The 26,580-nt window shown below is 35.7% G+C and overlaps 3 protein-coding genes, 1 long non-coding RNA gene and 1 other non-coding gene across 5 annotated transcripts; 4 read left to right on the top strand and 1 right to left on the bottom strand.

The window, feature by feature from the left end:
* Positions 1–233: 233 nt before the first annotated feature.
* Positions 234–1,168, bottom strand: LOC108453091 (uncharacterized). Its single transcript, XR_001866508.2, has 2 exons — positions 941–1,168; positions 234–666 (listed from the first exon to the last, which is right to left on the bottom strand). It is a non-coding gene; the product is annotated as an uncharacterized LOC108453091 (long non-coding RNA).
* Positions 1,169–2,778: 1,610 nt separating this feature from the next.
* On the top strand, positions 2,779–4,732 carry LOC108451642 (uncharacterized). The gene is made up of 2 exons (XM_017749307.1): positions 2,779–3,699; positions 3,782–4,732. The coding sequence occupies exons 1-2, from the start codon at positions 2,779–2,781 to the stop codon at positions 4,730–4,732; spliced, it is 1,872 nt and encodes a 623-aa protein (XP_017604796.1).
* Positions 4,733–8,043: 3,311 nt separating this feature from the next.
* TRNAS-AGA (transfer RNA serine (anticodon AGA)) lies at positions 8,044–8,125 on the top strand. The gene has a single exon. It is a non-coding gene; the product is annotated as a tRNA-Ser (tRNA).
* Positions 8,103–11,032, top strand: LOC108453089 (uncharacterized). The gene is made up of 3 exons (XM_053027858.1): positions 8,103–8,666; positions 10,110–10,232; positions 10,551–11,032. Exons 1-3 carry the CDS (start codon positions 8,513–8,515, stop codon positions 10,760–10,762), a joined length of 489 nt encoding a protein of 162 aa, XP_052883818.1. The 5' UTR covers positions 8,103–8,512; the 3' UTR covers positions 10,763–11,032.
* Positions 11,033–25,025: 13,993 nt separating this feature from the next.
* LOC108481899 (uncharacterized) lies at positions 25,026–26,516 on the top strand. The gene has a single exon (XM_017784965.2). The coding sequence runs from the start codon at positions 25,026–25,028 to the stop codon at positions 26,514–26,516; it is 1,491 nt and encodes a 496-aa protein (XP_017640454.2).
* The last annotated feature ends 64 nt before the right edge of the window (positions 26,517–26,580 follow it).

The following is a 26,580-nucleotide window of genomic DNA, read 5'->3' as shown; positions in this document are numbered from 1 at the left end:
TTAAAATTTTAATCCTACTTTTTTAATTTAAAAATTCTAATCATAATTATTATTGTAGTTTGTAGTTTCTGTCAAAATTTGTCAACTTAATATGTTTATTTTTTGTCAATCATATGCAGTGTCATATGAGGATAGTTTAATTAACATACCAAGTTAGCAAATATTGATGAAAAATACTAATAACATAATGGCTAAACTGAAATTTTTAAATAGAAAAAATTAAGAAAATCTAATTTTGATATTTTTAAGTACAAAGATTAAATTTCAAATTTTGTCTGAGTACAGAGACAGACGTATTTTAACAGACTAGAATTTGGAACACTTCAAACACATAATAACTAAAACTTATAATGACCTAACCTGAAAACGTAAACTTAAAATACAAATGACCCCTGTAGACTCAATTTTTAGCCCGGGCCCATACATATACAGAAAAATAAAACAAAACAACAGTCCAAATCTAATTACACCAGGCCAAAAACTTTGCAATGGCCCAATACTTGGTTACACAAGCCCAATGGCCCAAATCGTTTTCAGAAACAGCAAGCCCTAGAGTTCTATTTGCCTTGCGCCACAGCCACTACGCACGTCGGCACATCAAGCACGGCCCCCAGCTCGCTTATTGCACGCCCCACGTCTGTGCGCTCCGCTTCACGTCTTCACGATCTGTAAATTGAGCAAGAGAATAGCGAGCAACTGTTTGTATTTGGCTATAAAGCCTTCAATTTTGATTGTAAAAAGGATGATTTTTTTTCCTTTTTTCCAGAGGAATAGAACACGGATTGAAAATCAAACAAATATATAGAAATCAACAAAAGTAAGTGAGAAAATTACAGATCAGAGGTGGTTTACCATTATTTTTTATTTTGTTTTTTTTTTTCCTTTTTTTATTCGAATCTACAATAAAAACAAGTATAAGAGAGGAAAGAGGAAGGCTTACCAGAATACAGCCTTGGATCGGGGTTGAAAGACTCATTTCTCGGCGTCATTGGCCACCGAAAGTGGCGTTGGTGCTGCGGCAACCATTGGGGCATGCAAATGAAGCCCTAGCAGAGAATGAAGAAACCTTTTTTTTTTTCTTTTTTAAAACCTTCAATCAAATTTTTTTTAAAATAAAAATATGTTTTAATTAAAAAAAAAACAACATTGGGGGGTGGGAGTAGAAAACACGCGCATTTGATTTGGTCTGCGCATTTTACCTTAAATGAGTAATTTGCGCGGCCAGTCCTTTCCATTTGTTCCAGTTTTTAATTAGCCCCTATTTGCATTTTATTTGTTTTATTAAACTTTCCCTGAAGTTTTTGTGTTATTGCAATTTAGTCCATGCTGTTCTAATTCAATCCGTGCTTACACGCAGCGTTTTGGGGTTTGGGTTATTTACAGTTTTAATCATTGAATATTTGAACGCATTTTATTTTGGCCCTCAATTTGGTTTAAATGATTTGTTTTGTTTATAAATTACCCTTTTGATTTTGCTTTTCTTTCAATTAAGTTTAGTTATTCTTTTTTTTAAAATATATATTATTTTAACATGGTATCTTGTACTGTTTTAATTTCCTTTTGTATATTTTTACATTGATTTGTTATATAATTTATTGATTTCTCTTATATAATTTTATACTTTAGAGATTTATATGAAATTTATTTTCGTACCTTTATATATATATATACACATATATTTGTTTATTTCAAACACTTTCATATATTAATAATATTTTCATATACTTTATTTAATATTAAGTTTTTCCATTTCATATATATTGTTTTGTATATTATTTTACCTTATAATATTTGTGTTAAAATTCATTTATATATTACTAAACGTAAATTTCTTTTCATATAATACTTATTTTAAGATTTGTTTGTATGTTATTATTCTATATATTATTTATCTTTTTTTTCTATTTCAAACTTTCACATTTATTACTTATCATAAAATTTTATTTAAATTAATTTTAAATTGTTGTATGTATTATAATTTCAAAATTCTTATTTGATTTCGCATCATTGATTTCAAACATGTTTATCATCGTTTTAACATCTGTTGCATTTTATTTGTGTTAATTGGTTCTATATTTCTTTGAAAATCGTTTCTTGGGTACATAAGTTCTTGAATGTCAATGTAAACATTTGCATAATGTATGACGTGGGTTTATTACTGTTGTGTATGTTTTAATTTGTTTTTTATTTATTTTCATATATTGTCCCTCATTTGTATAATTGAAATTTTTGTGAGTGTCACACTACAATTGAAAATTTCAATTTATTGATCCAAAATTTCCAATTTATTTTAAATCAAATTGATGCATTTTGAGCCGGCTTTATAAAATAAAAGAGATGTTTGATGTTTAGAAATTCAGGAAATCGTGCCCTAACGTGCTGGGTTTCGATTTTCTGTTTGTTCAAATAATCGAATATCCCTTTAAAATTTCGTTTGTGTTGTCTAAACTTCAAAACAAGGCAATGTTCTATGTTCGGAAATTCGAAAGATCGTGCCCTAACGTGTTGGGTTTCGGTTTATCGTTGGACCAAATAACCGAATACCCTTTTTTAATTTTGTTGTGTGAGGTGATCTCAGTTTTTGGAGGTTTAAAATATCGTGTCCTAACGTGCTAGATGTGATATTTTATTCCTTTGGAACAAGTGAATCTTAAAATCCAACTCGATTTGTTCACATATTTTTAAAGCGAAGTTGCTACATAAGTCCAACCGCCATTGTTGGAAAAAGAAACAACCATGCTTTTCATTAATACCTTGAAGGCACCTTTTATTAATCACATGCTGGGGAGTGCAACTAAGAGTTTCGCAGACATAGTAATGTCCGGTGAAATAATAGATAATGGGATAAGGTGCGGAAAGATAGAGGCTGGGGAAAGCACCAGGAGGTCAGCCCCGAAAAAGAGAGAAAATGAAGTCAGCAATGTAAGTATGGGTTATACGAAACCAATCACGGTAAACCAGCCAAAAGCGGTAGCCATGGGCCAGCAAGTTTCGTCAAGGCAAGAGCCTAATACAAAGCAGAACTCGGAGAAGCCCCAGTTTACTCCCATTCTGATAACGTATCGGGAGCTGTACAAATGTTCATTCGATGCACACGTTGTATCCCCGTTCTACTTAAGACCGTTGCAACCCCCATACCCCAAGTGGCATGATGCAAGTGCCCAATGTGAATATCATGCAGGAATCACGAGACACTCGATAGAGAACTGCACTTCTTTCAAAAAGATAGTCGAAAGGCTCGTCAAAATGGGTGTTGTGAAATTCGATGATGCACCTGGTGTAGGAATTCCGTTACCCAACCATACTGATAATGGGGTAAACTTGATAGTCGAGAATATGGGGAGGAAATTTAAGTTGGATGTTACAGAAGTGAAAACCCCGTTGAGGGAGGTTTGGAAAAAGATGGTGGAAAGAGAGTTGATCACGCAAGACTTGAGGAGCAAATCCCGAGAGGGGAGGAACTACTGTGAGTTCCACAATAAGGAGGACCATGAGATTAAAACATGTGATGAATTCGGAGCCCTGGTACAAGGTCTAATGGACAACAAAGAGCTGGATTTCTTTCAATTTACTGAGGAGGAAGATGTATGCACCTCGGAGGAGGGGTCGATGGAGAATGTTTCTGAGGTCAATCACCCGGTGGTGATTATTTCACGACTAAGAATTAATGAAGCTGGAGCAAAAATTACACCGAGAGTTGTAATTCAGACACCCGCGGCTTTTCCTTGTAAGGATAACAAAAGGGTGCCTTGGAATTATAACTGCAATGTGGCGTTATTAGGAGAAAGGGAGTCCGGTCAACACATCAGATACAAAAGCCAAGCTTGTAAAAGGGAAGTCCTTGATGATTGAACAGGGGGAAGAAAGGTCAGGACCACTGGTTATTGAGCCTCTAAATAAGAGGGAAGCTAAGGAATTTTTGAAGTTCCTAAAACACAGCGAGTATAGCATTGTAGAACATTTACACAAACAACCAACGCGCATATCGGTGCTAGCTCTACTCTTAAATTCGGAGGTACACCGTAATGCATTGATGAATGTGTTGAACGAAACTTATGTCACTGATGACATTTCGGTAAACAAGCTAGACCGTCTTATCAGCAACATAAGTGCTGACAATTTCATTTCTTTCAGTGATGATGAGATACCGTCTGGGGGCATGGTATCCACCAAAGCTCTGCACATCACCACTCGCTGCAAGGGGTATACATTACCGGGAGTACTAATTGATAATGGATCAGCATTAAATGTCTTGCCCCGATCCACATTGAATAGGTTGCCAATAGACAGTTCTCATATGAAGTCATGCCAAAACATAGTGAGAGCATTTGATGGCACCAAAAGGAAGGTAATGGGAAGGATTAAAGTGCCTCTTCTGATCGGACCGAACACATACGAAGTAGATTTCCTAGTCATGGATATCAAGCCTTCTTATAATTGCCTATTGGGGAGGCCATGGATTCACTTAGTAGGGCCAATACAATCATCATTACACCAAAAGCTAAAGTTGGTGGTAGAGGGCCGACTGATAACGATAAATGTAGAAGATGACATTATTGCATGCGTCACTAGTGATACGCCATATATAGAAAATGATAATGAGGCAATAGAGTGTTCATTTCGATCATTAGAGTTTGTAAACGCAACTTTCATCGTTGAAAGGGGCAGGGTCCCGATGCCAAAAATATCTGAGGCTATAAGAATGAGCTTGCAACTAACAGTGGGAAAATGAGCATTGCTTGGAAGGGGACTCAGAAAGTATCTTCTTAGACGAGTTGAGGTGCCAATTTTGGTTGATAAACAGGATCGTTTTGGCTTAGGGTATAAGCCAGATGCGAAGCAAAAGAGAAGGGAGATGGAAAAGAGGCAATAGAGACGAAGAGCCCGATTGAGTGGGGTAAGGGTCAAATGAGAGCCGATAACTTTTCCCCATATTTCCAATACATTTGTGTCAGGAGGAATTATCTATCCTGAGCCGAAGATGACAGGAGAAGGAACGATTGAAGATTTGATGAAAAGTCTGAACATCAACATCATATCTGAAGAGAAGGTGATGGAAAGAGACCTAGCAAACATTTGCCCTTATGAGCTTGGAAGTGTTCTGAACAACTGGACTGTGGAAGAAATTCTTGTAGTTTTTAGAGCTAATACAGAGTAATGTTAAAAACACACTTGTTGTTTTAAAGCCTAGAAACAATAATAATCTTTTGTGAAATAGGCTCGTGTTCAAAACATTTTTATGTCAATATAAATACTCCTTTATATCTTATTCCGAGTAAATATTCTTTTACTTTAAGCAAATATTCTTTTATTGCATTTTATATTTAATCATGCCATAAAAATACGCTATTATTAGATTCTTTTATTTTTCTTGGCTATACTTTCATGCCAACAATAGGTCTCTAGATATCAATGACATGCGTGACGCTGTTATAGACTCAGAGTTCCCTTTTGAGCGAGACATGTGTCTGGAAGGATCTCAGGATTTTGAATATGATGAAGACTATAGCTTACCTTCAGATTTGTTAAGGATGGTAGAGCAGGAAGAGAAACATATTTTACCCCATAATGAGACAGTCGAGAATGTGACCTTAGAATAAGGGAAGGTGAACATTGGAACTTGCATAACTGAGGAAACAAGGCGGGACCTTATTGAATTACTGCAAGAGTTCAAAGATATCTTCGCGTGGTCGTATTAGGACATGCCTGGGTTAAGCGCTGATATTACGGTGCATCGCGTCCCCATAAAGGAAGAGTGCAAGCCTGTTCAATAAAAGCTTCGAAGGATGAGACCCAATGTTGCAGTAAAAATAAGATAAGAGGTTTGGAAGCAATTTGATGCTAGATTATTGCAAGTTGTTAATTACTCAGAATGGGTAACCAACGTTGTCCCCGTCCCTAAGAAAGATAGAAAAGTGCGGATGTACGTAGATTACAGGAACTTAAACAAGGCTAGCCCAAAGGACAACTTCCCACTACCTTACATCGACACTTTGGTGGACAACACAGCATGTTACTCACTGTTCTCTTTCATGGATAGTTTCTCTAGGTACAATCAGATAAAGATTCATCTTGAAGACATAAAAAAAACCACATTCATAACCTTATGGGGGACTTTCTGCTATATGGTGATGTCATTCGGGTTGAAGAATGCAGGAGTAATGCATCAAAGAGCCATAGTAACCTTGTTTCACGACATGTTGCACAAGGAAATTGAGGTCTACGTCGACGATATGATCGTAAAATCCCAAACAGAAAAGGAGTATATACAGGTTTTGCGAAAATTGTTCCTGAGGTTTAGGAAGTTTCAGCTAAAGCTCAATCTAACAAAATGTACTTTCGGAGCTAGGTTAGAAAAATTGCTGGGTTTTATAGTCAACGAAATGGGAATTGAGGTCGACCCCGACAAAGTAAAGACTATATAAATATTGCCTCCACCGTGCACTCATAAGGAAGTTTGAGGTTTCCTGGGAAGACTAAATTACATCACCGGTGCATTTCATAACTGACTGAGAAATGTGACCCCATATTTCGCCTTCTCAAGAAACACAACCCAGGTGTGTGGGATGATGAGTGCTAGAAAACCTTTGACAAGGTTAAACAATATTTGTCCAATTCTCCAGTGCTAATACCACATAATCCTGGTAAGCCATTGATATTGTATTTGACAGTATTTGACAATTCAATGGGATGTGTACTCGGTCAACACGATGAAACGGGAAAGAAAGAAAGGGCGATATATTACCTCAGTAAGAAATTCACTGAGTGTGAAATGAGATACTCGCCAATTGAGAAATTATGTTGTGCCTTGGTTTGGACCACTTGGAGATTGAGGCAGTATATGTTATAACACACGACTTGTTTAATCTCAAAACTGGACCCTCTAAAGTATATGATAGAGTTAACTGATTTGAGTGGAAGCCTGGCCCGATGGCAAATTCTGCTCTCTGAATTCGACATAGTTTATGTGAACCAGAAGGCTGTGAAAAGGAGTGCAATAGCAGATTTTCTAGCTAGTAGAGCTTTAGAAGATTACGAGCCTTTGAATTTTGATTTCCCTAATGAAGATCTAATGTATGTGGCAACTACTAAAGAAGACATTCCAGAAGATCATCATTGGAAACTGAATTTTGATTGGGCGTCAAACGCTGTTGGTAATGGGATTGGGGCAGTCTTGATATCCCTAAATTGAGATCATTATCTATTCACTTGTAAATTGGATTTTGATTACACAAACAATATGGCAGAATATGAAGCATGTATCATGGGAATCCGTGCAGCCATCGAACGGAAAATCAAAGTACTGGAGATACATGAGGATTCTGCGCTAGTAATCTATCAGCTTAAGGGTGAATGGGAAACAAGGGACCCAAAGTTGATTAACTATCGAGAGCTAGTTCTGGATTTAAATAGGGTGTTTGATGATATCACTTTCTATTATCTCCCACGAAATGAAAACCAAACGGATGACGCTTTGGCTACGTTAGCTTCTTTGATCAAAGTAAATAAGCAGGAGGACATGAAGCTAATCCAGATGAGTATTTGTAAGGCTCTAGCTCATTGATGCAATATCGATGAAGAAGAGGAGAGAGACGATTGTCTTGGTATCATGATATTCTACGATATGTGAAGAATTGTGAATACCCTGATCAGGCAACAGAAAATGATAAGAGAATGCAAATGTCTCTCTCCAATCTCCATATCCTAAACCATAAAAGTAGAAAATAAGAAAACAATTCAATCCTTGATTGGAGACAACATTTTTTGACTTTTTTTTATGGACAATTACATATCTTGAAATGAGTATAAATTATTTAATTAATTTAATTAAATTAAAATTTTCGTTGATTTTTTTTTCCAATTTATAAAAAGATTAAGAGATGGTAATATTTTTATTTTTAGATAATCTTAAAAATGAATTTTTAAATATTTATGATAAATGAGATGGTTGTTTTTAAATTCAAAAAGAGGATGAAACGTAGGTTGTGGTGGTATGCAAAAGAATACTATATTAAATAAATTATGACGGTACCCAACAAACCAGTGGACGTGCCGGAGTGGTTATCGGGCATGACTAGAAATCATGTGGGCTTTGCCCGCGCAGGTTCGAATCCTGCCGTTCACGCTTTTGCACTGTATTTTTATATTCTTGGTCCTGAAATCATTTTCCATCTCATTCTTCTTCATTCCTTCTCCTTCTTTTGTTCTTCATCTTCTTACTCTCGCATATCTTCTCTTCTCAGGCTGCTTTTTCGTTTGCTCTCTTCTTTCTCAGGCAAATCGAGGTTCCACTTCGCTGGGTCTTTCTCAGGGAAACGAGAAACCCCAAGTTCTATGAGTAGCGAATCCCTCCATTGTCGCTGTAAATTGAAAAGCCAACCTCTACCCTTCCTCTTTTGTCACATACAAGAAATCTAAGTCTGTCTGTACAATCCCTCACCACACCATTATTACATCCCCTCTGCAAATCTTTTGTTTTATTAGACCAAATAGATCGCAAAGGAGTTAAGAAATGGGGGCTGGGCGAGAAGTAGCAATATCACTTGATGGAGTGAGGGGCAAGAACGTGATGCAGCTGAAGAAGCTCAACACAGCTCTCTTCCCTGTTCGTTACAACGATAAGTACTACGCCGATGCTCTCGCTTCTGGGGAATTCACCAAGCTTGGTTTGCTCCGTTTTTCCTAATCTTTTTCTGGGTTTTCATTTTTTTTTCTTTTTAAAGTTGTTGAACTCTTTTTGGTTGGTCCAATGTTGTTTGGCATTTTCTTTGCACTGTTTTTTTTTTCTTTTGTGTTCTTTAGTATATGCCATCTATTGGGAATTTTATTGTTGTTCTCTTTCCCTCTGCGTATGTAGTTAGTATCCTATTATGGGAATTTATTTTGTTGGTTTTGATTTCTGCGTTTGATTTTGGCTTTTTGGTTCTTTGAGTCGGAAGATTGATGGCCTTTTATGGGCTAGTTTGATTTATATTGGCATTTGATTATACATGATTGGAAAATGGTTTAATATGTATAGATTCTCCAAGACTAGAAACTTTATCCTTGATGTTTCAAGTTACTGAATGATGAACTTGGCTGTCTTGAAACTACAACCTACACATGAGTGACCTTCGATACCGTTAACATGTTTTCGGTTATCAGTTTAGTGTCTTCTCATGTGATCATTGGTTGAAGCAATTCCTTGTTGGATTAGATAGTTTAGGTTAGATAACCCGACCTATATTGAATTGCTTGATCTATTTATTGTGTTTTGGTTTCAATGGTCAATATTCTGGGCTTATTAAACTCTAAAAATGCGTGTCACCAGTCATCCTCATGAAAACATGCCTCAAAAACACTCTTTGCTTCAGCTGTTGTGCTTGTGCTGCCTTACGCTCGAATATTTATGTTACCAATCTTAGCTGGTCCAGTCACCTTTTCTTCCATGATCTTCTGCATATTGTGTAACGTTAATACATCCTTCCTTATCCTGCATTGCTTTTACACTGTTAAATAGCGGGTAGTAGCTATCTCTGAAGTTTCTGGCGAACTTTAGAGTCATAAAAACCCTGGCTAAAGACTTCCTGATTCTGAAATTTGCTGCCTTGCATTGGAGGGCACCTATTGAGCTTGATGGTCTACATCTTTTCACAGAAACTGTAGAAATTTCAAAACCTGTTACTTTTTGGAGAGAAGTTATCTTATCGTTTCCTTCTGTCTTGGTAACTGCATATTTGTTTTATTTTCTCCTTAATCTTCAAGTCATGCTCTAAGAAATACACTCAATTGAAGTTTGGAGCAACTCTATCCTCTTTTAACTCTATGATCTTATGAATGTGCAGAGCATGTTTGTAATGTCCCTGTCATAGTGGCTTCATCATATGATATCAATTACTATGTTACACATTGATGGTTAGAAAGCTGTAATTAATTATTTTTTATTCAATTTGATGGCTCGGAATAAATTGTTTGTGGTGACGCATGCATATTCACGTAACAGATGATGTGATTGTTATACATAGCTATTACATGAGTTGAGACCTGATGAGAGTAAGTTGGAGAATAGCCTGTGTTATCCAAAAATTAGTATTTTGTTCTAACAATCACTCTTTTGCATGCTAACTCAGCATATTACAGTGACATCTGTGTCGGATCAATTGCTTGCCGGCTGGAAAAGAAGGAAGGTGGGGCCATCCGTGTGTACATCATGACATTGGGTGTTTTAGCACCATATCGTGGGCTAGGAATTGGTGAGTAGACAAACAACATTTCCTTGGAATAGGTCATGCAAGAAACTAATTGCTAATTGGATGATCTTAGTATTGTCCTTTAACATTATCAATACCTATAATTTGAATCGGATCACTTCTGGTTTCACTTGCGCTCTTAAAATATCTGCACATGTTCAGTGGCACAATAATGGTTGTCTTTTGCAAATTGCAATGAGGTCAACGATGAAGAAATGTAGAGTGTAACTAAACTGCCTCAGCATGTTTTTGCTGAAAAATTATGTTCTCATTGATTCTAAATAGAAGCCATAGTTCGTTAAAAATCTTTAATTTATGCAGGTACAAGGCTATTGAACCATGTTCTTTATCTCTGTTCGAAGCAAAACATACCGGAAATCTACTTGCATGTTCAGACAAACAACGAAGATGCCACCAACTTCTATAAGAAATTTGGATTTGAAATCACAGAGACAATCAAGAAGTATTACACAAACATTGACCCTCCCAGACTGCTTTGTACTTACCAAGCTCACCGCTACATCACAAGCTAAGAAATAACAATTAAAAGCTGGTAATGTTATCTAGAGGAATTGGTCATTGTTATCTTAGTGAATTTGATCAATTCCTATACTTGTCGGAATTATTTTGACAATAAGGATGCTGTGATGCATGAATGACATGAGATATGGCGTTAATGATGCCAGTTATGATTGGTTTTTATCTTTTGAGCTGAAATTTTGTTAGTCTTGTTCAACACTTTCGTTGGTCAATGTGACCATTGCCGGTTAATGTCATTAAATGATTTTGTTGCTCCAGCAAAATGCAATCACTACATTTCTCCTAATTTGATACAATTGCTATGGTTTATGTGAATGTTAAATTAGGTATTGGAAGATATTCGGTATCTGTTGAGTTTTGGCCTGTTTCAACCCTTTAAGGGATTGATCAATATTTTCAATTTTCACTAATGTACTTGTAGCAGAACATTTGTATTTATTTATTTATAAATAAATCATTGCAATATATATAAAAATAATTTAAAATATGAATTTATTAATATATGTAAAAAGAGCTTTTTCGGAAAATATTTTCAGGAAATCTGTCAAAAAACAAAAAAATATTTTATACAGATTCATTCAAACACCAGAAAAGTAAATCATATTTCGGAGCCTAAAAACAAATATTTTACTGGCAAATAAAGGGAGCCTAAAACTTCAAATCCCCAAAACAAAAAAACATGGGAAGTGTTGAGGCCCAATTTTGGCCCAACTTAAACCAACCCTAACCAAACCCAATTTAGCCCAACAGACTAAAATCCTAAGCCCATTTAAACCTAAACAATTTTCAGCAAAAAAGGAGGAGAAGAACCCTAGCCGCCCCACCTTGGCCCGCCAGACCAGGTTGTCGCCACCAAGACACCCACTTGCCTCCACCACTCTATGCCTGCAAAAGAAGACAAAGGACAAGAAAGAAAAACACCAAAAAATGAAATTCTTTGTATTTTTTTCTTTGGATTTTGGGCTATATAAATGCCTCATGTTCATTAAAATGGGGGGGGGGGGATTTTTTTGGATTCGATCTGATTTTTTTTTGGCTAAAAATAGAGGTCGAAAGAAATTGTAAAAGGAGGGATCCCCATTCTTGTACCGAGGATTTTTCAGAAATATAAAAAAAAGGTTGATTTTCGATCGTATTCTCTTGGTTTTCATTTTGTTCTTTAGTTTCTTTTTTATTTCTTTTTATTTTTGTTTACAAATCTATTAAACGAAAGTAGGCAAAAAAAATAAAAAAAAAAGAGGAGAAGAGAGTCTTACCGGATCCACCTTGTGGCTCGTCGTCGGAGTCCTCCTCTCCGTTCGGCATGGTGAACGACGGCGATGATGGGTTTGTGAAATCCTAGCTGAAAAAGAGGATTTTTGGGGAGTAAAAGAAAGGAATTTTGGGGTTTTTTTTTTTGCTTAGAAACGTGGTTTTGAAAGCTTTAAAAAATATGAATGTATAATAAAAGCTATATTAAATTTAAAGTGATGCAATTAAGGAAGTGGGAGCCCGCGTGTTGACCTGCTCAACAGGCTGGAATTGCACATTTCCACCTAAAAGGAGAATTTGCGCAGACAGTCCCTCCCATTTGTACCACCTCTAATTTAATACTATTCCATTTCTTTAATTTTTGCCTTAAACTTTGCGCGCCACTCCAATTTAGTCCCCGCTTGAGTGCCTTTTTCGGGGGGTTGGGAACATTGGCACTTTCAGCCCTTGTGCATTTACGCGCATTCCATTTTAGTCCTTGAGCCTATTTCAACTATTTTATTACTTACACTTTAACCTTTTATTATTTATTTATTTCAATTTACTTTCTTAATTTTATTTAAGTTATAATTGAGCCCTCTTATTTTTTATATATACATTTATTCATCAGTTTGTCTATTTACATATTTTATTCTTTTTTATTTTTATTTTATTATTTCATTCATTTTCCTATTTATATCTTGACCAATCACTCATTTTACTATTATATAAGATTTTAAATTTCATTTTAATTTCAGTTCATTTATTCATTTATTATTATCCCGTATTTTTGCTTTAAAATTTGTTTTTTTTTTTTGTTGTACCATCATCATCACGTACATCTATATTGTTTATTTACTTACTATTTTTCATGTATACATTTCATCTATATTGTTGCTCCATTCATTTTTTTATTTCCATGATACTTACCTATTTTCATCATATACATTTCATGTTATTTCATCTTCTAGTCAATCTTATTTAATTTGTTAATTTTATGATTTGACCAATAATATTATTTTCATCGTACTACTCTTGCTATCATCATATTATTAAACTAACTAATCTTATATTGATTTTGTTACGTTATATATATATATATATATATATATTTTTCTTTTGTATTTATTTACATTATTATTATTATTATTATTATTATTTATTACCATTAATTATTATTACTACTACTATTATTTTGTTAGCATATTATTCCTTTTTACCGCATTATTATTTCCTATTCTTTATATATTATTATTGTTATCAACATATGTTATTATTAAGGTACTAGTATTTTCCATTATTATTATTAATATCACTACTATCATTATTATTATTATTATATTACGATACCTTATTATTATTATTATTATTATATTTCCCTTTTTATTTATTATATGTTATTATTTTTTACATTAACTAATTTAATATATATGTATTTTAGCACATTTATTTTATTTATTTATCATTTACTCTCATTATTATTATTTCATCATCTATTTTATTTATAGTTTTCTTAAAAAATAATTTCAAACATTTAGCTTGTTTATTATTTCCTTTCTTATTATTCATTTGACGATATATTTTATCTTCGTTTTTATCGTTATCATTCCTATTTGTGTTTATGTTTACCCTGTTATGGTTGTCAATCTTTATTTGTTATGCATTCTTTATTATTTCGTTTCATTACGAATTTAGGTTTTAACCAACCCGATAGTAATTCTTTCACAAAAGTAAATATTCCGTATTTGGTAATCCGAGACAATCGTACCCTAACTCACTGGGTTTCGATTTTTCTCATTTAACCTACATAACGGGATATTCTTTTGAATCATAATACGAGTCTTAAAAATACTTATTCGCGAAGGTACGAAGTGTTGTGCCCTAACTTACTGGGTATCATACTTAGTCATCTCGAAATAAGAATTTGTTTTAAAATAAAGGCGATATTCAGTGTTTGAGAATTCGAGAAAACGTGCCTTAACTTACTGGGTTTCGATTTCCCTCGTTCACACTAACTAACCGAACATTTTTAAAAAAAAAGTTAAAATACATTAATAAAAGGCAAGCTCAGCCTCAAAGTTCGAGATATCGTGTCCTAACTTACTGGACATGGTATTTCATTATTGCGAGATGGGAAGATCTTTAACCTTTTTACAAAGAGAGGGATCGTATTTCAAAGTATTTTAAGTTTTCAAATTTTCGACATTGAGACACTAATTAATCAACTAGGTACCAATTTTGGGCGTATCGAGGGTGCTAACCCTTCCTCGTGCGTAACCGGCTCCCGAACTCATTTTCTGATTTTCGTAGACCAAAAAATTATTGTTTTAGTAAATCTTAAATTTTATTAAAATGATTAATCAAGGGTGATCCGATCACACCTCATCAAAAAAAAGGATTGGTGGCGACTCCAGTTTTTTTTTTTTTTTGTTTTCATTTTCAAAATCCAAGTCGATTCCTGTTTTTTTTTCAAAAAAAATAGTTACGACAGGAAGAATTTGAACATAAATGGAGAACAAGCCAATCCACTTCTCAAGTCACATTAGGATTTCAATTTTTCATGGAAAGATGTAATAGAAACCAATAAATTGAATGTAAATAGTGAAGGGTTCATCCCCGAACCAAAAACAAACCATCAAAAACCTTATCTTTGGTGATTTTGTTCATTTCTTTACTATCATTGTCTCTATTGTAGGATACAATTAAAAAATTTATTTTATTTGAATACCATATCTGGTTTCCCCCCATAAAGTCACTATATAAGAACCTCATATCCACCATTACCATTTGCTTAAGAAAAAAACAAACATTTGATCTGAAAAGTATAGCAAAAAGAATTAAAACCATGAGTTGCATTGGAGCTATTAAGGCATTGAAAGATCAAGGAATTTGTACATGGATTTATGCTCCAAGGTCAAATTCAACAGCATGCTAAGAACAATATCAGATCTTCATCTTCCACTTTTCAAGCTAATAAAATTTGTGCCCTATCTTCTGATTTGTTTAACAAACTTGAAAATAATGATTGTACAGCCCAATTTTGGCCCGGGGCCCATAAGCAAACTAACCCAATTACAAAATAAAAAGTCCTTTACAATTTAAAACCCCAAACCCATTACATGAGCCCAAACTTTAAACTCAATTAAATCATCAGCCCAAATTAAACCCAAACCACTTAAACCCTAACCCAAAATCCCAAAAATTTTCAAAAAACAAAAAGAAAAAAAAACCCTAACTAGCCGCCACCCCTATGTCTGACTTTCGGCCAACTGCCCTCTGACCCACCTGCAGCACCACTTGCTTCACCGCCACTGTTGCCACCGCCCACTTGCGCCTGCAAGAATTAAAATGGAAATGACAAGCAGAGATGCACAAATAGATTTAATATTTTGTAAATGGCTATATAAGCCAAGAAACCGAATGTAAGGGGGCTTTTTTTATCAATGAAAATAACATATTTTTTAAACACATAATAATCGAGATTGAACATCAAAAAGAGATAGAAAAAGAAAAACAAAATCAAAACGGAAAAGAGGTGATTTTCGTTTCTTTCTTTCTTTTTTTTCTTTTCGAATCTTCCCCTCTTTTTTTTATTCTTTCTCCCTTTTTTTTTACATATACATATGTTAAAGTAAAAACAATTACACTGAATTTAATTTGCTGTACCTTGATCATCACGACGACGACGATCGGCGGCGGAGATGTTGCGCCACTTTGGCCGGAACCTGGACTTAGTCCAGCGAGAAAGAAAGCATTTCAGATTTTTTTTTAAGAAACAAAGGGGCAAGTGATTTTTTTTTGTCAAAAAACTAAATTATATAGGCCACCAAAACGACGTCGTCGGTTTGGAACTGGCCTTAAAACTCCCAAAACGACGTCGTTTTGCCTCATGACCCGCGTACTGACCCGACCTGCTTTAGGATCCGCATGTTTTCCACAAAGGGGATATTTATGCGTTTAGCCCTTCCACCTTTTTTTGTTTTGCAATCAGATTTTCCCTCTTTTAATTTTTCCCTGAAATTTCGTTTTCTTTTCAATTGGGCCCACCCCGATGCTGCGCGTTTTGAAGGGAATGGTTATTGCCCGTTTTAGTCCCTCCTGTTTATTTGCGCATGCAATTTAATCCTTTTCTCTCTTATTTACTTCGAATTTGCTCCAAAACTTTGGTTTCAAGTTCGATTTAATCCCTTTTAGTCATTTTTGCTATTTTATTATCAAAATTATTATTATTATTATTATATTTGCTACCATTATTACTATTATTACTTTTATTGCTACCACTATTATCATTATATTTTTTATGTTTTATTCATTTTCTATTATTATTTATTATATTTTATATTTTATATTATTATTAGATTATTATTTTCTACTTTATTATTATTATTATTATCATTACTATTTTCCTTTTTACCATTATTATTATTAACATATGTTTTTATTTTTATGATTCTTAATAATGTATTGATATTTTTGTAATTTTTCTATTTTATTCTAGCATCATTATTATTTGTAAACTATTATCATTTTCTTTTATTTTCATAAATTATTATTATTATCATTATTATTGTTGGTATTATTATTATCATTATTATGTTTACTATTATCCTCTTTTACTATTGTATTTATTAGTATTGCTAATATTAATATTTTAACGTTATTATTATTATAAGTATTATCATTAATTTCAACTATTTCATGTATATACTATTAGGTTTCTTTTTATTTTATTTCTATAATTTTTATCTATTTATTATTTAATTTTTACCCATCTTTTCTACATTGCCTGCTTGGTTTTACTTCTTTATTTCTATTCTTATTATTGTCATTTACATTACATATTTATTATTATTCCGCTATGCTTGTTAATATCGTAATTTTTTTTATAAATTTATGTTATATTAACCTTTACCCGACCAAAATAATTCTTTCAAAAAAGCAATATTCCGTATTTAGGAATTCGAGAAAATCGTGCCCTAACTTACTAGGTTTCGGTTTTTCTCATTTAACCTAAATAACGGAATATTCTTTTAAAATCGCAATACGAGTTTTGAATAAAATGCTTATTCTCAGAGATACAAGGTGTTATGCCCTAACTTATCTTGTTACCTCAAGATAAGATTTTTTGCAAATAAAGACAATATTCGGTGTTTGAGAATTCGAAAAAATGTGCCCTAACTTACTGGGTTTTGATTTTTCTCATTTACCCTAAATAACTGAATATCCTTTTAAAAAAGGGGTTAAAATACATGAATTTTAAATAAAAGGCAAGCTCATTCTTGAAGGCTCAAGATGTCGTGTCCTAACTTACTGGATGTGACATTTTATTACTTCTAGATGAGAAGGTATTTAACATCCGTTTCAAGTTATTCAATTATTTTTCAATTAACGTTAATACAAAGAGGGATCGTATTTTAAATTCTTTCAAGTTTTCAAATCTTTGACACTAAGACGCTGACTAATCAACTAGGTACAAATTTTGGGCGTATCGAGGGTGCTAACCCTTCCTTGTACGTAACTGACTCCCGAACCTGTCTTTCTGAGTTTCGTAGACCAAAATTATTGTTTTGATAAATCAAACTGATTATTAAAAACAACCACTTTTCGAGGTGACCCGATCACACCTCAGCAAAAAGGATTGGTGGCGACTCCCTTTTTTTGTTTTCTTTTTTTTTAAATCCAAGTCGACCGTCGTTTTTCAAAAAAATGGTTTCGACAGCTTGGCGACTCCGTTGGGGACTTAAAAAATAGAGTCAAGCCACAAGTTGATTAACTTTTGTCTTTTTGTCGAAAATTGAAAACTTGGTTTAAATGTACGATCCTTTCGTTGCATTTTATCTGTCTTTGTTACAATCTTCATCATTATGGTTTCTAATTGTTGTATTGGTTTAAATTTTGGTATCTTTTTACTCATTGTATTGCATGATCGGTTGATCTTCCCCTTTTAAGTGGGAGTGAGAAACTATTACTTCGTGAGGTTTTCACTTCCATGTAGGATAATAGATCGCTTTCGGGGTACATCCGTACCTATATCTTCGTGAGATTTTTATCTTCGTGAGATTTTTATCTTCGTGCGGCCATAGGGAAATATATTCCCCTTAACTGAACTCGGTCTATATGAGCCTATAATGGGTGAGGATCAAGGAATCTGCTGGTTCAGGTACCTTTACTTTAGAAACGAGCCGCATATAGTGAGCCGTAGGAACCCTCCTTAGGTAGAACTACACCAAACCCTAGTAGTTACCCGAATAGGTGCTTAATTACTTCTTGTTTGCTTTGAGTTCTATTTTATGTATATAATACTGACTTGTTGTGTTTTCCTGTTATTTCATGGCATTACATTATAAAAAGGTGTTGATTCACGTTTGATTTTTAGATAGAAAAACTTAGCATGGAAAAAAGATTTCTTGATAGAGTGGAAGAAAATGCAGCCGTCCGAATATGGTTCGAAAAGATGCAGTAAGAGAAAGGTGATAGTTTGACTAAGGGATACGAGTCAGAATTATGGGATTTTACTCGCATCAGTGTGGTTCAAAATGCGCTACAAGAATTAAAAGAGATATGAAACAGTTGGAACGACGAGATCAAGCAGTCATTTTATCATAATTATGGAGACTTACCCTATTTACTCGAGGTGAAAGTAGACAAACGCTTATTCTGAGCTCTCGCCCAATTTTGGAACTCCACTTACAGCTGCTTCACTTTTGGGAGAGTTGATTTGGTACCTACTGTGGAAGAGTATATGGCCTTACTTCGTTGCCCAAAGGTTAAAGTCAACAAGGCCTATTCCAGAGCTGCTAAAGTCCCGCCCTTTGTAAAATGACTGATAAATATCACGGGGATGAGCGAACAATGGGTTGCAGCCCAAATTAAGAAAAAAGAAGACGGTGTTTGTATTCCTTGGAAGAACTTGAGAGATCTAATTCTAGCACATCCGAATATGAAGAAGAGGGTTGATATTTTCACTTTGAGCATCTACGGTTTGGTCCTCTTTCCCAAGACATTAGGATACGTAGATGAAGCAGTCTCAGATCTATTTGATTGACTTGATAAAGGGGTCACACCTGTCCTTGTAATCTTGGCCGAAACGTTTAGATCATTGAATGTTTACTGGAGAGCGGGTGAAGGCAGATTTATAGGATGTGCGTAACTTTTGCTATCATGGTTCCATAGTCACTTTTGGAGGGTGAAAAAGGTCTCATATCGAGTTTTTTTCTAAAAACTACTCTCATTGAAGGAGTTAGTGGCTACACCAAGACGGGATAACCTTCTCGAAGAGAAATGGATAGCGATTCTCTGGAATTTTCAAGTTAAAGATGTTGAATAGAGGGCCCTATGGATGATCTCCGATGAGATCTTATATCGGTGTGGTGACTTTAACTGGGTCCCTCTACTTGGGATATGGGGAGCCGTTGGATACACTCCACTACTTGTGTTAAGACAATATCGATCAAGGCAGTTCATACCGGTGACACAAGGGTTGGCTCAGCGCGAGTTCTCATATAAGGACAATAATTATAGAAAGAGAGTCCGTGAGATATCGAATGCTTGGAACCAAAACCATAGGATGAAAGAATTTGTTGTAAGCCCAATGACGACCCCCGAGTATGACTGGTGGTGGAGTTAAAGAATCAACGACAACATCATAATGCCAAGTCAAGAAAATGCTCAGCCGATAGAAGAGCATTTACAAGTAGTTCTGTCCGAGCTAGTGATCATCAAGCAAGACTTTGAGAAAATGAGCTCAGAGTTGGGAAAAAAGATAGAGCAGTTAGAAGAGGAAAAGATGAAGTTGGGACTAGACTCCGATATCCATAAGCTAGAGGCCGAAAAATTGAGGAAGAGAAAGAACAAGGCCGAGGAAGATTTGGATAGTCTGAAAACTAATTACAAGAAGCTGCGTATGTTGATAAGAATTGTAGGTTTGGTTAAAATGTCGGAGCAGTGGCGTCAAGAAATTAAAGAAGAAAAGAATAGAACCGATCATTGGGAGAAGAAGTTTCAAGATGTTCGAATGCGGAAGGACGTTTTGAAAAAGAGTTTGTTGGAAAGTGATACGTGATATTCGTGACAGGTTTTAAATATTTATAATGAATCATTCTTGAAACTAACTATTATCACGATGAAGGCAAGTGTACCTATCGTACAGCAGTATAGCTTTAGCAAGATCGGATTATCGAACCCAAAGGAACTAAAAGTATTAGTATCAACTTTCTTTTTATTATCTAGCCTAAAAAAATAAAAGGGTTTTGTTTATCTAACTAATTAATTAAACTAAGAAATCACAGAAAAGAAATTTGGGGAAAATACTTTTTGAAAAACTCGATTGATTAAGACAATACCTAAAGAAAAATCGACCTACACTTCACTTGTTATTTGACTCTGAATCAGATGATTTATTCATTCAACTTGTTCCGTAGAGATCCTTAAGTTATATTATTATCTCTCTCGAGACTAACAACATCTAACCCTAGATTGAATAATAGAAATCTCTTTCTAATTAATGTCCTGGAGTTGCATTAACTCGATCTATGGATCCTCTTATTAGGTTTCACCCTAATCTGGCAAAATCATGTCTCTCTATCTCTAGGCGCACAATCAACTCTGCTTAATTATGACAAATTTACTCTTAGACAGGGTCTATTCCTCCTCTGAATAAGAGCTTAACTTGAATCAATATCCTGGAATATCAAGACAAGAATTAAGAACACATAATTAAGAACAAGTCAAATATTTATCATACAATTCAGATAATAATAACAAGATCCGTGTTAGATTTCATCACCCTTAGTTATTTAGGGGTTTTGAGTTCATACTAATGAAAAAATCATCTCAAAAGATAAAAATAACAAAACATAAGAAAACCCAAAACTCCTGAGGGAATTTGAAGGGAGATCTTCAGTCTTGATGGTGAATCCGGCTTCTGAGATGGATTGATTGGCTTTCCTTGAGCAATTCCTTGCTTCCTCCTCTCCGTCCCCTGTCCAAGTGCCTCCTCAGGTGTTTAAATAGGCTTTGGAATGCCTAAGAGCCCTCAAAATTGACCTTTTTTGAATTGGACTAAACTTGGGCTCGGCAGGGACACACCTGTGTGCGATTGCTTAAGGCTGTGGTCAAGGCTGTTAAATGGGCACGGGCGTGTGATCTACCCGTGTAAATTATTCTTTGACCTTGCCAAAGGGACACGGCCATGTAGTCTGCCCGTGTGAGGAAGTCTAGGCCGTGTTGACTTCATACGTTGGCTTATTTTCTCCGTTTTTTGCCCGTTTCTCGTTCCTTTCACTCTCCTATGCTCACCTAAGTATAAAACATGAAATTAAGGCATTAGGAGCATCGAATTCACCAATTTTAAGGAAAAATCATTGATCGAGTGGTTTCGTGATAGGTTTTAAAAATTTATAATTACTCGTTCTTGAACTAACTATTATTACGATGTAGGCAAGTGTACCTATCGAACAGTAGTATAGTTTTAGCAAGACTGGATTGTCGAACCCAAAGGAACTAAAAGTACAAGTAATGACTATCTTTTTATTATCTAGCCTAAGAATAAAGAGGTTTTTGTTTTAATTAACTAATTATCTAAACTATGAACTCACAGAGAAAAGAATTGAGGAATTTGCTTTTGGGGAAAATCGATTGACTTAAGGCAATACCTAAAGAAAAATCCACCTAGATTTTACTTGTTATTCTGGCTTCGAATCGGACGATTTATTCATTCGACTTGTTCCATGGAGATCCCTAAGTTATGTTATTATCCCTATTCAAGACTAATAACTTCTAATCCCTAGACTGAATAACTGAGACTTTTCTCTAATTAACACTCTAGAGTTGCATTAACTCGATCTATGGATCCCCTTATTAGGTTTCATCCTAATTCGGCAAAATCTTCACCCTATTTCTAGGCGCGCAATCAACTCCGCTTAATTATGACAAATGTACTCTTAGACAGGGTCTATTCCCCCTCTGAATAAGAGCTTATCTTGAATCAGTATCCTGAGATATCAAAGCAAGAATTAAGAGCACATAATTAAGAACAAGTTAAATATTTATCATACGACTCAGAAAATAATAACAAGATTTGTCTTAGGTTTCATTCCCCTTAGGTATTTAGGGGATTTAGTTCATAACTAAATAAGAAAACATCTCAGAATGATAAAGAATACAAAACATAAAGAAAACCCAAAACTCCTGAAGGGAAATTGAGGAGAGATCTTCAGTCTTGATGATGAATCCGGCTTTTGAGATGGATCAATCAGTTTCCTTAGAGTAATTCCTTACCCCCTATTCTCCGTGTGTCGTTTTCTTCCTCCTCTATGGTGTATTTATAGGCTTTCGAATGCCTAAGAGCCCTCAAAATTAGCCTTTTTTGAATTAGACTTAACTTGGGCTCGGCAAGGACACGTCTGTGTGACACGCCCGTGTTCGATTACTTCAAGTCGTGTTCGAGCCTACCCAATTGACACGGCCGTGTGGTCTATCCGTGTGAGGGGGTCCAGGCCGTGTTTATTTCGTACTTTAGCCCATTTTCTCCGTTTTTAGCCCGTTTCTCATTCCTTTTGCTCTCCTATGCTCTCCTACGTATAAAACATGAAATTAAAGCATTAGGAGCATCGAATTCACCAATTCTAATGGGAAATCATCCAAAAAATGCATTAAACATGGGGTAAAAAATGTATAAATTATGGTTTATTAATCATCTATAAAATATGCTAAGTATGGGATAGAAATATGTATAAATTACGGTTTATCAGAAAGCCAAAGCGAAAAGAGAGGTTACGAGCTCAGGTGGTCGAATTGGAAAAATCACTACATCAGCATCGCAGTCGTAACTCCGTAATTAAATTAAAGGCCAGTCTAGGCAAGATCGATGAGTTGAAAAGAAAAATCGAGGAACTCGATACTGCAGTACAAGATTGTTAAATTTGAGTGGAACTCCTTGAGGCAAACAATGAACATTGCAAAGAATAACTTCACCACTCTCAAGATCATATCAGAAATAGAGATTATGTCATGGGTGAGGCTGTGGCTCAAGTTCGAGAGGTAGCTGATCATTTGCAAACCTTGGCAGTTCAGCCTGATGTATTAAGCTTAAAGTACGAATCAGAATCAGATCGAGGCCGAGACTTAGCTTAGCTTCTTAGGAAGATTAAGGCTTTGGGCATTAGGGCAAAGTTGTATATGTAATCATCAGCTCTATGTAAAGAAATTTTTTCTTCTAGTAAAGTTGTTCTAATGAAATTGAATCAGAATCAATACCTTTTTTACATTCATTTCATTCATTTTGCATCACATTTCATCATATGCATTAAATTTCACGAAAAAACCCTAATTAAACCAAATTATTTCAGTTAATCTGAAAATCAACAAGAGTCAACCAACTAAATACCGCTACAATACCCGTCACAAAACTAAAGCAATGGATCAGAGATTAGAAAGACTAGAATAAATGCAAAGGGATATGCAAGAGCAATTGCAAGTACAGATGCAAGAGCAATTAGCTAAAATACAAGAAGATATGAGGGAACAAATGCAAGAGTCCCAAAATAATATGATAAGCCAATTGGCGCAGTTGCTAGTCAAAGAATGCGAAAAAGGGAAGAATACTGCGAACGAAAATGAGGATCCTATCTACCCCCGGGCTTTACTCCAATTAACGCCCAGACGCCACCAGAAGTATACCCACGAGGGATACCTATTACTATCAGGCCTCAACAGTATCAAACCGATACCTCGGCACCAATGAACTATCAAACAGGCTCGGGCTCCAATCCTGGGGATAACCCAACCAATCCCGTTGTTCCTGATCTTGATAATGTAGCAGAGATGGAGAAAATAAGAGTGGAACTGCCAAAACAACTAGAGGATCGATACAGATGGCTGGAAGAAAAACTCAGAACAATGGAGAATGCTGATTACCATTGCAGGATGGACGCCAAAGACCTAATTTTGGTCCCCAGATTTAAGGCTCCCTCCTAAGTTCAAAACTCCAGATTTTAAGAAATATAATGGAACTAGTTGTCCAAAAGCTCATATCACCATGTTCTGTCGAAGGATGGCAGGGTACATTCACAATGATCAACTGTTGATCTATTGCTTCCAGGATAGTTTGGTCGGGTCTGCGGCCAAATGGTACAACCAACTAAACCGTGCTCAAATCTATTCATGGAAAGACTTGGCACAAGCTTTCATGAAGTAATACGACCACGTGATAGACATAACACCCGATCGAATCACGTTACAAAACATGGAGAAAAAATAAAATAAAGCTTCAGGCAGTACACTCAAAGATGGAGAGAGGTGGTGACGCAAGTCCAACCACCTCTTCTGGAGAAAGAAACGACCATGCTCTTTATCAATACTCTGAAGGCTCCATTCATTAACCACATGCTGGGAAGCACTACTAAGAGCTTCTCAGACATATTAATGTCTGGAGAAATGATAGAAAACGCGATAAGATGCAGGAAGATTGAAGTAGGGAAAATGCCGAGAAATCAGCCCCGAGAAGGAAAGAAAATGAGGTAAACAACACGAACGTGTACAATAAAAGTTATTCTAAGCCAGTCACCGTAAGCCAACCGAGGGCAATGACTACTAGCCATCAGGGCTCCACAAGACAAGATTCCAGCCCAAAGCCTAACACAGAAAGAGTCAAATTCACGTCTATCCCGATGTCATACAGGGAATTGTATCAGAGCTTATTCGATGCCCATGTGGTGTCACCTTTCTACTTGAAGCCTATACAACCCCTGTTCCTAAAATGGTATGACACAAACGCCCAATGTGAGTACCACGCAGGAGTAACGGGGCATTCGATTGAGAACTGCACAGTGTTCAAAAAGTTGGTAGAAAGATTTATCGAAATAGGTATCGTAAAATTTGGCGACCCACCAGGACCTAACGTAGTAGGAAATTTGTTATCTGATCATGCTAATAAAGGGGTAAACGCGATAGTCGAGAGTGGGAGCAAAAGAATCAAGGCCGACATGACAGAAGTAAAAAACCCTATTGAGTTGGGTTTGGAAACAAATGATCGATGAAGGTTTAATCGCACAACATTCAGGAGAAAGGCCCAGAGAAGCGAGAAAATACTACGAGTTTCACGCTGATGAGAGCCATGACATCCAAGAATGTAATAAGTTCAAGTCCATAGTGCAAAATCTGATGGACAATAAAGAGATGGAATTTTATGAAGAAATTAAAGGATCAGAAGAAGGGGAGGTTTACGCCTCAGAAGAGGGAACAACAGAAGGGGTTCAAAAAGTTAATCACCTTGTAGTGATCATTTCGCGACCAAGGAAAAATGAAGCAGGAATACAAATGGCGCCGAGAGTCATAATTCAAAAACCTGTATCCTTTCCCTACAATGATAGCAAAAGGGTTCCCTGGAACTATGACTGCAATGTGACAATCCCAGGAGAGGAGAATCCGGTTAGTGTTTCAGAGGAAAGCCAAGATGTAGGTTTCTATACACGTAGTGGAAGACGTTATGATCCTTTGGGTACAAGAATCGAAATTTTCAAAGAAAAGGCTTCAATAGTCGAGCAGAGAAAAAAGAAAACGGTCAAGCTCGAATTACCAATTAACGAGCCAATGACTGAACAAGAGGCTAGAGAATTCTTGAAATTCTTGAAGTACAGTGAATACAGCATGGTAGAACAGCTACATAAGCAGCCAGCTCTTATCTTAGTGCTAGCCTTACTCTTGAGCTTCGAGACACATCGGAGCGCGTTAATGAAAGTGCTAAACGAAACTTATGTCGCGGAAGACATATTTATCAACAAGCTGGACCGTTTGGTCAACAACATCAGTGCCGATAATTTTATTTTCTTTAATGATGACGAAATACCACCAGGAGGAATGGGATCCACAAAGGCTCTACATATCACCACTCACTGTAAGGGATATACATTGCCGGGAGTATTAATTGATAATGGATCGGCACTAAATGTCCTGCCCCTATCCACACTGAATAGGCTGCTAGTGGATAGTTCCCATATGAAAACATGCCAAAACGTAGTGAGGGTATTTGATGGCACTGAAAGGAAAGTAATAGGGAGGATTGAAATACCCCTTCTGATCAATCCAAGCATGTACGAGGTAGATTTCTTGGTAATGGACATCAAGCCCTTATACAATTGCTTATTGGGAAGGCCATGGATTCACTCAGCGGGAGCAGTGCTGTCATCGTTACATCAAAAGCTCAAATTTATAACGGAAGGCCGATTGGTGACCATAAACGCGGAAAAAGATATTATTGCATCCGTTAACAATGATGCACCATATGTGGGGACAGATGACGAAGCCATAGAATATTCTTTTCGGTTATTAGAATTTGTAAATGCGACCTTTATTGTCGAAGGAAATAAGGTCCCGACGCCTAAAATCTCTAAAACTACAATGATGGGCCTACAACTAACAGTTGGGAAAGGAGCTTTACCCGGGAGAGGGCTTGGAAGAAGCCTACAAGGAAGGTTAACAAGAAAGGAGAAGAGTGCGTTTAAGCAGGGAAGAGGTTAAATGGGAGCCAATAACCTTTCCTTCCATATTTAGAACATTCGTGTCAAAAGGGACTATTTAATCC

The sequence above is a fragment of the Gossypium arboreum genome, chromosome 5, assembly GCF_025698485.1.
Source record: "Gossypium arboreum isolate Shixiya-1 chromosome 5, ASM2569848v2, whole genome shotgun sequence".
NCBI lineage: Eukaryota > Viridiplantae > Streptophyta > Magnoliopsida > Malvales > Malvaceae > Gossypium > Gossypium arboreum.
Note: the sequence above shows the minus strand (reverse complement) of the source record. Positions and strands in the feature narration are given on the sequence as shown.

Coding starts and splice junctions, on each gene's coding strand:
- LOC108451642 (XM_017749307.1), top strand. CDS start 2,779: ATGCTGGGGAGTGCAACTAAGAGTTTCGCAGACATAGTAATGTCCGGT. Junction 3,700..3,781: donor CAAAAATTACACCGAGAGTT/GTAATTCAGACA, acceptor TGGCGTTATTAG/GAGAAAGGGAGTCCGGTCAA.
- LOC108453089 (XM_053027858.1), top strand. CDS start 8,513: ATGGGGGCTGGGCGAGAAGTAGCAATATCACTTGATGGAGTGAGGGGC. Junction 8,667..10,109: donor TGGGGAATTCACCAAGCTTG/GTTTGCTCCGTT, acceptor ATGCTAACTCAG/CATATTACAGTGACATCTGT. Junction 10,233..10,550: donor ATATCGTGGGCTAGGAATTG/GTGAGTAGACAA, acceptor TAATTTATGCAG/GTACAAGGCTATTGAACCAT.
- LOC108481899 (XM_017784965.2), top strand. CDS start 25,026: ATGATCGATGAAGGTTTAATCGCACAACATTCAGGAGAAAGGCCCAGA.